The sequence below is a fragment of the Theropithecus gelada genome, chromosome 7a, assembly GCF_003255815.1.
Source record: "Theropithecus gelada isolate Dixy chromosome 7a, Tgel_1.0, whole genome shotgun sequence".
Taxonomy (NCBI): Eukaryota; Metazoa; Chordata; class Mammalia; order Primates; family Cercopithecidae; genus Theropithecus; species Theropithecus gelada.
In genome coordinates this window covers 45,041,803-45,055,094 of record NC_037674.1, presented here as the reverse complement: position 1 = coordinate 45,055,094, position 13,292 = coordinate 45,041,803, and the positions used below count along the sequence as shown (strand labels likewise).

The following is a 13,292-nucleotide window of genomic DNA, read 5'->3' as shown; positions in this document are numbered from 1 at the left end:
TGCCCTCCTCTGACTCAGCCACGTGCCAGAAGCACGCAACGCTTGTCACAACACAGGACTCACACTGCCTGATTTGGAGGCACATGGGACAGAATTGCTCTGAGTGCTCTTGGTTTCCTGTGTGTGGTCTGCGCCTTCGAGGAAGGAGTGAGGGGAATGGGCTACAGCCCCATCTTTGGTGCTCCTCCAGACCCACAGAGGCAGAGCACAGAGAACGTGCTCAATGCCCCAGCTGCTGGGTGGAGCTCAGCCCCTCCCCTTGTCCCTCAGCCCTGCCATCTGGGCTTTATTCTTCAAGCCCACAGGACACCACCTCTGGGAGGAAACTTCACTCACCAGGTACTGGATAAGCACTGCAGAGCCTATCAGATCCATTGTTTTGATTAATCCTCATTACCCCCTACAAAGGAGGGCTGGTACCCTCATGTACAGATGAGGAAACTAATTTGAGGCTCAGAGAGTTGTGTGCCCTGCCTGAGGTCACACAGCCAGTGAGCAGTGGGACTAGAATTTGAACTCAAGCCCATATGGTTTGAAAGTGCATGGACTTTCCCCTTCTTGTCCTACTTGCTGTCCCTACTATAACCTCTTCCTTTATGCTCTCCATCTCGTTCCCATCGCTTGTTTAAGACCCTCGTTCATGCCTTTTCCTTCAATATTAACAGTATACTACTTGATGATGGAACAATGCATTCCCGAACTCTTGCTAACAGTCAGCACTTTACATGTTCTCCGTGTAATCCTCCCCACAGCCCATGAGGTGTTATCAAGCCCAGCTTACAGATGAGGGATACTGAGGCATAGAGAACTGGCCCAGGGACTGACAGCAAGCATTGGAGACCTGCCTGCAGAGCTCACTCTCCTGCTCACTCCACTCAGCCCCAGGCTGCCTGCTCTGCCTGGCTCTATGACATTCCTGAGCCCCCAGTCATATTGTCAGTCAGGGCCTCTGTGCTTATGCCATCTCCTAACCACTCCTCAAGTGCCACCAAGGCAGCACCTGGGTGCAGGGGAAAGAAAGAAAGATCAGACTGTTACTGTGTCTATGTAGAAAAAGGAAGACATAAGAAATTCCATTTTGATCTGTACTAAGAAAAATTTTTCTTTTTTTTTTTATTTTATTTTATTTTTTTTTTGAGACGGAGTCTCGCTCTGTCGCCCAGGCTGGAGTGCAGTGGCCGGATCTCAGCTCACTGCAAGCTCCGCCTCCCGGGTTTACGCCATTCTCCTGCCTCAGCCTCCCGAGTAGCTGGGACTACAGGCGCCCGCCACCTCGCCCGGCTAGTTTTTTGTATTTTTAGTAGAGACAGGGTTTCACCATGTTAGCCAGGATGGTCTCGATCTCCTGACCTTGTGATCCGCCCGTCTCGGCCTCCCAAAGTGCTGGGATTACAGGTTTGAGCCACCGCGCCCAGCCAGAAAAATTTTTCTTATTTCTTTTCTCAATCTCTCGTCCCACCTGACGAGGAATACCCACAGGTGTGGAGGCGCTGGCCCCCTTCACCTAGGTCTCGACTCCTGTTTTGTTCTACAGTTCCCATTGCAGTGCTGTGACCCCCAGAAGCTCAGGAAAACAACTGACTTCCTGGTGTTGCCAACAGGCAGAGAGGAGATACAGCCAGTCCTTACCCTGTAGAAGATGGGCAGGGAGTCCCACATGTACGGATAAGCAAAGGCGAGCACACGAATCACCTTACAGAGTCTGGGCTTCTGGATTTCAAGAAACCTAAATGAGGGAAGGAAAGTGGGGAGGAAATGGAATGAAAAGAGTCTCAGTAAATTGCACACGCACATGCATGCACACCGAGGGCCTGGTCATCGACAGAGGACAAGCATTTTTGTACAAGCTCCTGTGGCCAGCAGCTTCTCCACCAGCCTCATCCATTCCTCCCACCCCAATGGAAGTGACAAAACTTCAGATGCAAAAAGATCTCCAGAGACACCATCTCCAGACCATGGGAAGCAGTGGTGTCCAGACTAAGCCAGAAAGGAGGCGCTGGGCAGAAACCCTTTGAGGGCCAAGTTACATAACTGCCAAAGAGCCTTTTAAAACTCTAGTTGCTACCAGGACAGGGAATGAGTACGGAGCATCAGGGGATCCACTGCCACAGACTCTTGGGAGGCACACTCTGCAAAGGCTGAGATGCACCCATCTAGTTGGAGCCCAGGTATTATCACGAAGGAGGCCTGGGTTGAAGTAGGCATTTGATCCTTGGAGAGCTTTCTGGAATATTTATACTACACACAGGGATACTTGCCTTGGGAAAACTAAATAAACATGAAGTCTTTCCTTCTCTCCTTCGTTGCCACCCTCACCCAACCTCCAATCCAAGACAGCTGATAGCAACATTAAAACAAGTGATGTTGATTGTTGAGAGGCAGGTCCCCCCAGACAGAACATGACAGGACCTCAGCTGACTTGGGCCCAGCCTGGGGCAGCAGCTCAGGGTATGGGGAACTGGGCCGCACAGAGGGCAGGCTGCACACTGGGAGGACATGGGGATGGGCAAGGAGGATCTCTGCACAAAACCACAGCCCTGAACTGAGGCCTGGGTAAGGAAGTGCTCATGGGCCCTGGCTGGGCCACCAAGGCCAGGTAGTAGGGACAGGTACAGTCCCCACATCAATGCTGAGGTGTACTGTGGAGGGCTGTGTCCTCCCTCAGGGCCCACAGGGCTGCAGGGTAAGGAACCCAGCACAGGGGATGCAGAGCCACATGCTGAGGCTCTTGGGATGGCTGTTCTGATGCAGTCTGTAAAGGCAATGCGTGCATTTGGGCCCTTTCAGCCTTTGCTGACAGTTCTGCCCCTCATCACACTGGAGCGATGGGGTCTGGGTCCTGCTGTGGCTCCCACTCTGCTCCCAAGAACCTCGGGCCCAGTTCACAAGTCTGTTCTTTCTCCTTCAAATGCCATCTGCTGTTTCCTCTGAGCCCAGACGCATTTCCCGTGGCCAGGCTGTTCACATCTCGTATGAGCCAGTAAAGCTACCTGACCATAAACCTGGCTGCTGCCTGTATCCCTCAGCATGGAGTATGCAGGGACTTCCACATCGGGCAGTTAGGGAACGCTCCTCAGGCAGGCGCCAGGTCTGGTCAGGCCTGGATCCCAGGGACCCAGCACAGAATCAGGTCTAAGGATGTGGACATTGTCCAGGCTAGTGTGCTCCACTCAGTCCTCAGGGCATCCGAGCACAAACGGCCCACCCAGAGATTCCTGTTTCAGGGGAAAGGGATACCACTGTGTGCCCCAAGAAGCCTCACGGCCTCCCTGTAAGTCATACATGGCACATGGCACGTGCCAGGTGAGAAGCTCAATGAGAAGGGACTAGGATGCATCGTCCCCCCAAAAAAGAACCAAACTCTAGGAGAGGTGAGGCAGCAGCACTGTGATTTCATGTGGAGAGCTTGATCGGGACACACTGGGTTCAAATCCTGACTCTGCCCTTCACAACCACGTGACCTCGGCTGGTCACTAACCTTTGTGTACCTCCTGATCCTCACGGGTGACACAGGGACAATGACTGTGCCTCGTCACAGCCTTGTTGTATGGATTCGATGAAACGATGCTCGTGAGGTGTTTAGAACTGTGCATGGTACAGTCACACAGACTAAATAGCAGCTTTTAAAAAACATGCATCGTGGAGCTCCATTCTCTCCCCCGCCCCACCTTGTATCGATGTTGGTCCAGAAAATAGGAACAGGAGGGAACAAACAGGTTCTGGGTGATTTGCCTGAAGTCAGATGAGTCAATAAGAAGCAGAGCTAGGATATAAACCCTGGGCTTTCTGGTTCCCAAGTGTCACCCTCTCTGCCTCGGGCAGTAGGCTGGGTAGCCTCAGACTCCGCCCAGCCTTCACCCTTCCCTGCCCGCTCTGCCCCTGGAGCAGAGGGCATACACTCCTGCCATCCCGAGAGCCAGGTACCTGCCTCACCGGCCTTCTTAGTCCTCCAGCAGACCCTGCCCGGCCGCGGCAGGCCGCCCCCTCCTGCCCTGTGCCCTGCCACGGCCTGCCCTCTCTGGGTTGAGAGGCTGGCTCTTAAAGGGCCCCTGTGGCCACTTACACTCGAAGAAATCTGGCTCTGGCTGGCGAAGGCCATCCCCCAAAGCATGGATTTTCTGTGACTTGAGACAACATTTCGCTCGGCCTGACAAAGTGTTTCCCCAGGGGCAAACGGACCAGCCTCTCCAGCTGCAAAGCCGAGTCTAGAGGGAAAAGAGGAGAAAAAGCAGAATAGAAGAGAGACAGCAACAGAGAGAAAAAGGCAGAAGGGCCAGTAGCTTGGGAGAAGGGCCGCCCGCTGCCAAGTTGCAGTTCCGCATCAGGCCACGCGATGTCGCCACAGCCAGAGCAGAGCCGCAGCCACAGCATCCTCAGAGGCGCCCCACGCGCGGCCCCACAGCCCAGCCTGCTTGGGCTTAGGGCAGTCCCGCAGCAGAGGGCTAAGGGGCTGCTATACAGGAAGTCAGGTCTCTGCTCAGAACGAGGTTGGCAAGGCACACTGAGTTGCGGGAGAAGCCTTCGTTAAGAGAGGGTTGATTCAATAGTCTGTTCTAAACCCTGACAACACAGCTGAAAGGACTGGCAACTGGAATTCCGGAAACTAGGGCTTGAAAATAGCGGGCCTTCGGAAAAATCATTTTATTGCAGAGGCGCACGCACGAGTCCACGTGTGTGTGTACATAAGGGCGGTGGTTATGGTTGTTTTCTTGTGTAGGAGTTGTCTTATTTTGGAGAACTGCAGGAATGTGGACATTTCCCCATGCCCGTACCTGGCCAATCCTCTGAGAACCATGTCTGCTGAGCCTTCTACCTCCTGCACTGACCTCAAACCCCTTCCAGGTCAGCTCCACCCCTCTGAGCTGCCTCAGCAACTGCCAAGCTGTCCTTACAGCAGAGCTCATGAGTGAAAATTAATCTCTCGCCCTCACAGCTCTGACCAGCGGGTTTTTCACTCCGCTCTTTGAAAAAAAAAAAAAAAAAAGCAATCAATAGTTGGACGCATTGGATGGAGATGGACAATGATTTGTGATATATAGCACTCGCTGTGTAACTGACATTCGTGAAGGGAGTGGCAGCCCTTTCCTGTGCAGACATGAGCAGGCCAGGGCCTCGGCCACCCCCACCTTGCTCCAAGAACCATGAAGGCATGCATTCTCTCATTTCCCCTCTCAAATGCTACAGAATGAGAAGGCAGTTTTCTGGAACATATTCAATTGAACCAAAGTCCATGATAGTAAGAACCAAAAACCACTCAGGGTACGACAAAGCTATGTTGAGATTGGCCTTAATGGTCTGCCTTATAATGGAACGAATGCCATTTCAACCCTGATTTTCAGGCAAGCATCAGATAACTATCAAGCTAATACTGAGGTTCCTGGTCTCCCCCTGTGCTCCTGGGAGGGGAAGGTGGTTCTCTCCTGCTCTGCCCAACTACAGCTGGATAGAGCAGGAGGGAGAGGCAGGGGTGGAGCCTGGGGGAGGAAGACAGCTGGGAGAGGAAGCTTGGAGAAGACACTAAGGCATTGGCATTGCAGGATGCCCAAACCAGAGAGGACCCAGAGGATGTTGTTTCAGATGCCCTCACTGAAGATGCAGACCCTGAGGCCCAGAGGGGACAGTGACTGCCCTGAGGCCACACAGCAAGTCTGGGGAAGCAGGGTTGAAATTCAGGCCTCCAGATGCCCAGACCCTCCTCTCTACCCACTTCTCCTGAAGTTACTCAGGGCCAGCATCACTTCTGCACGAGTCAGCTTTCTCACTCTCCAGACACTAAAGGCAGAGATAGGGAGTGAACAGAGTGGAGGACAGCTTGTAAGAGCAGCAAAACCACAGACAGGGGAATGTGGAGCGAGGACGAGGTACAAAGGGCACTGGAAGGGCCACAGCTGGAATGCCCACTCTACCTTTGGGTGCAAAAGTGTGGCACGTGCTCCCTTCCTCCTTTTTGCTTCCAACATAGCCCACCACCTCCCTCTCCCTCAGCTCCCACTTCTGTGGCTGTTAACATGCCTGGAAACCCCTCAGGGCACAGAAGCTGAGTGCATAGGATTTTTTTTTTCCCCTAGGAGACTCTCATCCTTCATGAGCAAAGGACCAGTCCTCATAGGACCCACAAGCCCCCAGCCCACCATCCAAGTCCCTCTGCAGCTGCTCTCCTCTATCCACTCCTGCAGACTCTGGCAACTCTGATGCACCTTGCTGCTTCCCGACCCTGGCCCACCCTCTCTGTAATCTTCATCCTTGTCCTGGCTGGTTGCTCTGTCCTCCTCTTCAGCTAAAGTGTTCGACCTCCTTCAATATCCAGTCCTAATGCCACTTCTCAGAACCCTGTGTATCTCAGCAGGTGTCATTCTGCCTTATCATTATTTGTTTACACTCCCTCCCGCTACACTCTGAAGGAAATGATGGCCTCATGGGCCTCTAGGGGCATCTGCAGTCTCTCTCCTACAGCACTGGGTGCTCTCTGAAGGCAAGGGCATCCTTCTGGCACCCCCAGCTCCTAACGTGGTACCTGGAGTATGGCAGGTATTTAAGGAATGTTGGATGGGTGGGTGGGCGTGTAGATGCGTGGATGGATGGAATAGCCACAGATGCACTCTACAAGTAAATAATCCACTTCATTGGCAAAGGGAGAAGCCCCCAAACTCAGGCACCCAGGATATGTCTGGCAAAGCTGCCCTGTCGGATAAGTTCCTCCAAAGACACCAGGCATGCCACATCCAAAAGACCCCATCTGTTATATCTGAACCATCAGGGAAGACTCCTGGCTAGAAGAAAGCAATCTAGGCTGAGCAGGGTGGCTCACACCTGTAATCCCAGCACTTTGGGAGGCCGAGGAGAGTGCATCACCTGAGGTCAGGAGCTCGAGACCAGCCTGGCCAGCATGGCGAAACCCTGTCTCTCCTTAAAAACAAAACAAAACAAAAATTAAAACCAGCAAGTGTTCTAAGAATCTGAATTATGAGCTCCTGGGGAAACCATCTTGGATCATCCATTCTGGAGACAATTTCTTTTTTTTCTTTGCTCCATTGCCCAGGCTGGAGTGCAGTGGCATGATCTCAGCTCACTGCAACTTCTGCCTCCTGGGTTCAAGCGATTCTCCCGCCTCAGCCTCTTGAGTAGCTAGAATTACAGGCGCCCACGACCACACCCAGCTAACCTTTGTATTTTTAGTAGAGACAGGTTTTCACCATGTTGGCCAGACTGGTCTTGAAACCTGACTTCAGGTGATCCACCCACCTGGGGCTCCCAAAATGCTGGGATTACAGGTGTGAGCCACTACGCCCAGCCTCACTCTGGAGACTTTCTTCCACACTCACGACGCCTTCTCTTCCTCCTTTGCCCTCTCAACCTATGGTGCTCTCCCTGTCTAATCCTAAATTTCAAACATCAGAGTCACACAGCCCTAGGAGAGCCAACAGACAGGAGTAGTGACTGGTCCAAGGACCAGGTCCAAGAGTGTCCAGGTTCCTGGACCATGGCCGGTCCACAAGTCTATGCACCCAGGCCTCCAGGGCTTGCTTCATCTCTGCTGGACTTGTTTCTGCAGCGTTATTACTTTTCTTTTTTTTTTTTTTTTTTTTTTTTTTTTTTTTTTTTTTTTTTTTTTGAGACAGAGTCTCGCTCTGTCGCCCAGGCTGGAGTGCAGTGGCCGGATCTCAGCTCACTGCAAGCTCCGCCTCCCGGGTTTACGCCATTCTCCTGCCTCAGCCTCCCGAGTAGCTGGGACTACAGGCGCCCACCACCTCACCCGGCTAGTTTTTTGTATTTTTTAGTAGAGACAGGGTTTCACCGTGTTAGCCAGGATGGTCTCGATCTCCTGACCTCGTGATCCGCCCGTCTCGGCCTCCCAAAGTGCTGGGATTACAGGCTTGAGCCACCGCGCCCGGCCAGCGTTATTACTTTTCTATGTGTGCTACACCTCCCTTCATCCATGGCAGGGACTCCTAGAAAGAGACTTTTACTCCCATGGAAGGCAGCTCCATATTTCCAACCCGCCTCAGCACAGGCGAATGGAAAGCGAGTTGGAACAGGTATTCCCGATGCTGTTTCAGAATCTATCCTTCCATTTAAAAATAAAAAACAAAAACAAAAAAAACTGGTTTGTCCTGTTTGTGAAACTTGCCTGCCCTCCCTTGTGAAACTTGCTGGCCCCACACATCCCAAGGATCACCCAAAGGAAGGTGGAGACAAAATCATTCTGGAGAAGTTACCGGATGGGGCATATTTCACCTCCCTGTTTTTTCCTGGGGAGACGGGGGCGAGTGGAGGCCGGGAGATTCCACTGGCTCGCTGGAGTTGCCGTTGCGGAGGACAGAGAACTCAGATGTACCTGCTAGCCTACCTTTCCCAACCAGCACCAAAGGCCTCCAGCCCAAAAGTACTGGCCTTGGCACTCTTCAGCCAGGGCTGTCACCCCAACACAACCATTTGGGAGATTCCCTGAGTATTTTAGGGAAAAGGAACTTCCGGGCAGTTCTCTTCTACAAAGAGCTGAATAAACAGGTGTAGTTATCCCCATAACAACATAACAACATTCTCTACACTCACACCCCAGTGAGTTTTCTTTTTTTTTTTTTTTTTTTTTTGAGACGGAGTCTCGCTGTGTCACCCAGGCTGGAGTGCAGTGGCGCGATCTCGGCTCACTGCAAGCCCCGCCTCCCGGGTTTACGCCATTCTCCTGCCTCAGCCTCCGAGTAGCTCGGACTACAGGCGCCCGCCACCACGCCCGGCTAGTTTTTTGTATTTTTTTAGTAGAGACGGGGTTTCACCATGTTAGCCAGGATGGTCTCGATCTCCTGACCTCGTGATCCACCCGCCTCGGCCTCCCAAAGTGCTGGGATTACAGGGTTGAGCCACCGCGCCCGGCCCCCAGTGAGTTTTCTTGAAAGAAAGAAAAAAAAAGCCAGTGGGAATTAGAGCCAGTGAGTTGGGCCTGACTCACAGCGATGAGGGATACATAGGGCGTTTGAATAACTCCATCATCCATCACATATGCCCAGAGGCAGGCACACCTAGTCACCATTAGTGACCGCACATTTGTGGGGCACCTCCTCTGTGCCAGGCTTGTGCTAAGTGTCCTGGGTACATTACCTGTAATTCTTCCATTTGCCTTAGGGGTATTTGTAACAGCCTTATTTTATAGATGAGCAAACTGAAGTTTGAGGTGGATAAGCGACTTGTCCAGCAATTGAAACAGCTGCATCATTTGTAAAGCCTGGTACCAAATCAAAGAGCAGGGACCTCCTTGTTCAAAAATTATTACAAATTATTAAGAATGCAGCAGACGATCCCAGGAAGGCGAGGCTGCAGTGAGCTGAGATCCCACCACTGCATTCCACCCTGGGCCACAGAGAGAGACCCTGTCTCAAAAAAAAAAAAAAACAAAAACAAGTCAGGCATGGTGGCTCATGCCTGTAATCCCAACACTTTGGAGGGCCAAGGTGGGTGGATCACCTGAGGTCAGGAGCTCCAGACCAGCCTGACCAACATGGGGAAACCCTGTCTCTACTAAAAATACAAAAATTAGCTGGGCGTGGTGGCGGGTGCCTGTAATCCCAGCTACATGGCAGGCTGAGGCAGGAGAATCACTTGAACTCAGGAGGCGGAGGTTGCAGTGGGCCGAGATTGTGTCATCACATTTCAGCCTGGGTGACAGAGTAAGACTCTGTCTCAAAAAAAAAAAAAAAAAGGCAGCAGAGTATTAGCAGCAAGTATGAGGCTCTCTGAGCATGGAGGCCTGGAGCTTGCATGCCCAGGAAGCTGGTTTTGCCAGCAATAGGAAGTCCACCTGAAACAGAGTCCTAGGTTCCCAAGCACCTTTTCCACTGAGCCCACTTCTTCCCCAGCTCCCTCAAAGAGCACAGGGAGCTGCACGAAAGACCCTCCCTCCCCTCCCATCTGAGGTCAGAGCGACTCAGTACCTGGAGTAGCAGGAGAGGCCTGTGCTGAGGACGGTGTTCAGTACAGCCATGGCCACGTAGTAGTTGTGGAAGGTGGTGCACACCAGCGTGTCTGGGAACGTGTATGCAGAATAGGCAATGGCTGAGCCTGGGGAAGAAACACCAGCCTTGGGAGAGGAGCCAGGCCTTGCTACCATGTAGGCCCCTTGCAAAGACCATCCCCAGCATCTGACTTGGCCCCCATCATTCCCATAGTCCCGGCTCTGTGCCCTTGCTGGGGCCATTCCCCCTTCCAGGATGTCCTCCTCTCTCTTCTCTGCCCACCCAAATCCCATCCTGAGAGTTTACTGTGAGCCTAGCTTTGCTTCAAGGGCTTTACATATATGACATCACATAACACTTCAACCATCCTCCTTCATAACTCTGTACTTATCCTCATTGCACAGATGGGAATTTAATCACTCATCCAGGGTCCTGCAGCTAGGGAGTTAGCAAAGACGGGCTTCAAACCCAGGCAGGTTAGTGACAGTCCCCGCTTTTAGCCACATGCTGTGGTCCACGATGACAGACCCAGCGAGCCAAGCTCCACTCTGAGTGTGCACATCTCACTTGCCCAGGGACATGGGTGCTCCTGGTAGAAAGATCAGTGTTGGAGAGAGGGCCCTTGCTGAGATGAGGATGTCATATCAGCAGCTGGGGGACAGGCCAGCTGAGAGGCTGGGTGTTGCATTGTGTTTTAGGTTTTGGAGTTTGTGAGAGAAGGGTTGCTTAAGGACCTTCTAGAGACCTGTTTGCTGAAGCATTTATTTGGAAGAGCAGGGGAGATCACTGTCCTTTTCAAAGGGGCCAGGTGTGCTTCAGCTGGGGAGACGGGCCTGGACCTGCACCCTCACCTCCTGAGGTCTCCCCCAAGGGAGGCAGCCCAGGGCCTGATGGCCATGCCTAGGACACCTGTCATTCCAAAGACATCAGGAACCATGGAGTCCTAGCTCAGGGCTGAACAAGGCCTTAGGCCATACAGGTTGATCTCTGTCTTTTATCCCATTGATAGGTGGATCTAGCGAAGCTGGCCACACAGGCAAAGAGGGTGAACAGCAAAGCCTCCTGGTCCCATGTTCCCAGCTCCAGTAGGCAGCACGCGAGATTTCAGTGGGAAGCTGCCTCCAGAGGGACAGGCAAGGCCTTCGTCTGGCCCCATACTGGGAGGGGGTTCCCTTCTGGACTGGGACACATTCGCTCAGCAGATGCCACCTGGGGCAAGCTGTGGGCCATACAAGAGCCAGGGAGCCTCTGTCCCTGCCCAGAACCGCAGCCAGAAGCAAAAGATCAGAGCCTGAGGGAGTGTGGGGCAGGCGCTCAGGATGGGTGGAGCACAAGGCACAGGAGCTGATCTTGGAACAAAGCCTGGCAGGTCATCTGGGATTCTGACAGGAGCCTGAGGGCAGGGAGGCTTTCAGCTTTGGGTGCAGGCTAGGGAAAGGGAACTTCCTCTTTCAGGCACTAAGGGAGTCAATGAAGGATTTTGATGACCAAAACCTAGTGAAAGCGCACAGGATGGCCTGAGGGAGGAACCCCTGGGAGCCTGGGAACACCTGTGGTAGAAGGTGTTGTGGAAGCCTCCAGGGGCCGGGGGAGGTGGAGAAGGCTGTGATAACTGTGCAAGTGAGAGGCCGGGGCCTGAGTCAAGACGAAGGGGCAGTGCCACTTACAGCAGGTAGGAGAGAAGTCACCTGGCCTTAATAACCAATTGGCCAGAGGATGGGCGTGGGCGAGGAGTGAGAGGAAGGGGACCCCGAGGATTAGCGAGGCTTCTGACTGGGGAGAAGGAGTAGGGGCGTGACCATAGTCAGGCTGGACATACAGAATGGTAGCAGGTGTAGGGGCAGGGGCAGGAGCAGGTACAGTTCTTGTCTCATGGCTCTGAGGTGGTGTGGACCTCAGGTAAGAGGTCTACACTGGAGACAGGGCTTCTCCGGAGGTGGGAAGAGATGCACTAGGCTTGGAGGAGATCCCTGGGGAGCCAGATCATGTGAGAGGAGAGGTCAAAGGACTACTTCTGAGCCTCCCCGCCCATGTGTGCTGGAAAGCAGAGGGGAGCCAGCCCAGGGGAGGGGGGACATGGAGGGTAAGAGGGAATCCAGAGGGTGGGAGGGGACCCAGGAGGGAGGGAGAGATGTGACAGGGACCAGAGAAAGAGAGGGGCACCGAGGAGGCCTGAAGTACCCCTGTGTCAATCTCGGCAGTCAGGAGGCTGGGACCCTGGACAGGGGCACGCACATTCCCTGCTCTCTTCTGCAAACCCATCAAACCCTGAGGGTAAGCCGGGCTCACATGGAAAGGGGCAAGGTCTGGTGAATGCTGCGGACTGGGCAGCAGAGCACTGAGGAGTGGGCAGTGAAGCGGGAAAATGTGTGTGTATGTGTGTGAGTGTGTGAGTGAGCATGTGTGTATGTGTGGTGTGTGTGTATGTATGTGGTGTGTGTGATGTGCATGTGTGTGGTGCGTGTGTGTGATGTATGTGAGAGTGTGAGTGTGTGAATGTGTGTGTAGTGTCTGAGAGTATGTGTGCATATATGTGCATGTGAGTATGTGGTGTGAGTGTGTCTGTGAGTGTATTGTGTGTATATGTCAGTATGTGTGGTGTGTATGTGGATGTGAGTGTGTGTGGAGGGTCTGAGAGTATGTGTGTGTGCATGTGAGTGTATTGTGTGTATGTGTTGTGTGTGTATGTGAGTGTATTGTGTGTGTATGTGAGTGTATTGTGTGTGTGTCAGTATGTGTGGTGTGTGCGTAGTGTCTGAGACTGTGTGTATGCCTGTGAGTGTATTGTGTGTATGTGGTGTGAGTGTGTGTATGTGAGTGTATTGTGTGTGTGTCAGTGTGTATGTGTGGCATGTGGTGTGTGTGTGTGGAGTGTGTGCATGTAAGTGTATTGTGTATATGTGGTGAGTGTATGTGTATGTGTGAGTGCATTGTATGTGTGTCAGTATGTGAGTGTGTGTGTGAGTGTGAGTGTGTGTATATGAAGAAAGAGGATGAAGGTAGGCTCCTCATGGACAACCTTTTGGGCAAGGAAGACAATAATTGGTTTTCTCACCTAGAATGGGACCTGGAGGAAGAATCTAGAACTCATATCCTTAGGGACAGATGCATGCCCACAAGGGGAGGAGAGGAGAAAAGGCTGGAGGAGGGCGCATCATAGTCAAAGAAAAAGACAAGGAAGAGGGGACAGTCAGTACCCATTTTCACCAGCTTAGGCTGCTGCTCTATTCCTGCACACTCTGAGCATCTCTCTGATTGCTCTAAGCCTCTGGACATATGAGGCTTATGAGCTCACCCTCCTCCTCTTGCCTAGCATGACAGAGACTAGCACTGATGTACTAGATT

At 52.7% G+C, this 13,292-nt stretch overlaps 1 protein-coding gene across 2 annotated transcripts in view; it reads right to left on the bottom strand.

Moving 5' to 3' along the window:
* PAQR5 (progestin and adipoQ receptor family member 5) overlaps positions 1–13,292 on the bottom strand; it is a 101,109-nt gene that overhangs the window by 8,591 nt on the left and 79,226 nt on the right. For both annotated transcript variants that reach the window (XM_025389910.1, XM_025389911.1), the window contains 2 exons: positions 9,927–10,053; positions 1,630–1,726 (listed from right to left, as the gene is read on the bottom strand). In XM_025389910.1, coding sequence (XP_025245695.1) covers positions 1,630–1,726; positions 9,927–10,053 — 224 coding nt within the window. The remainder of the gene's footprint in view (positions 1–1,629; positions 1,727–9,926; positions 10,054–13,292) is intronic.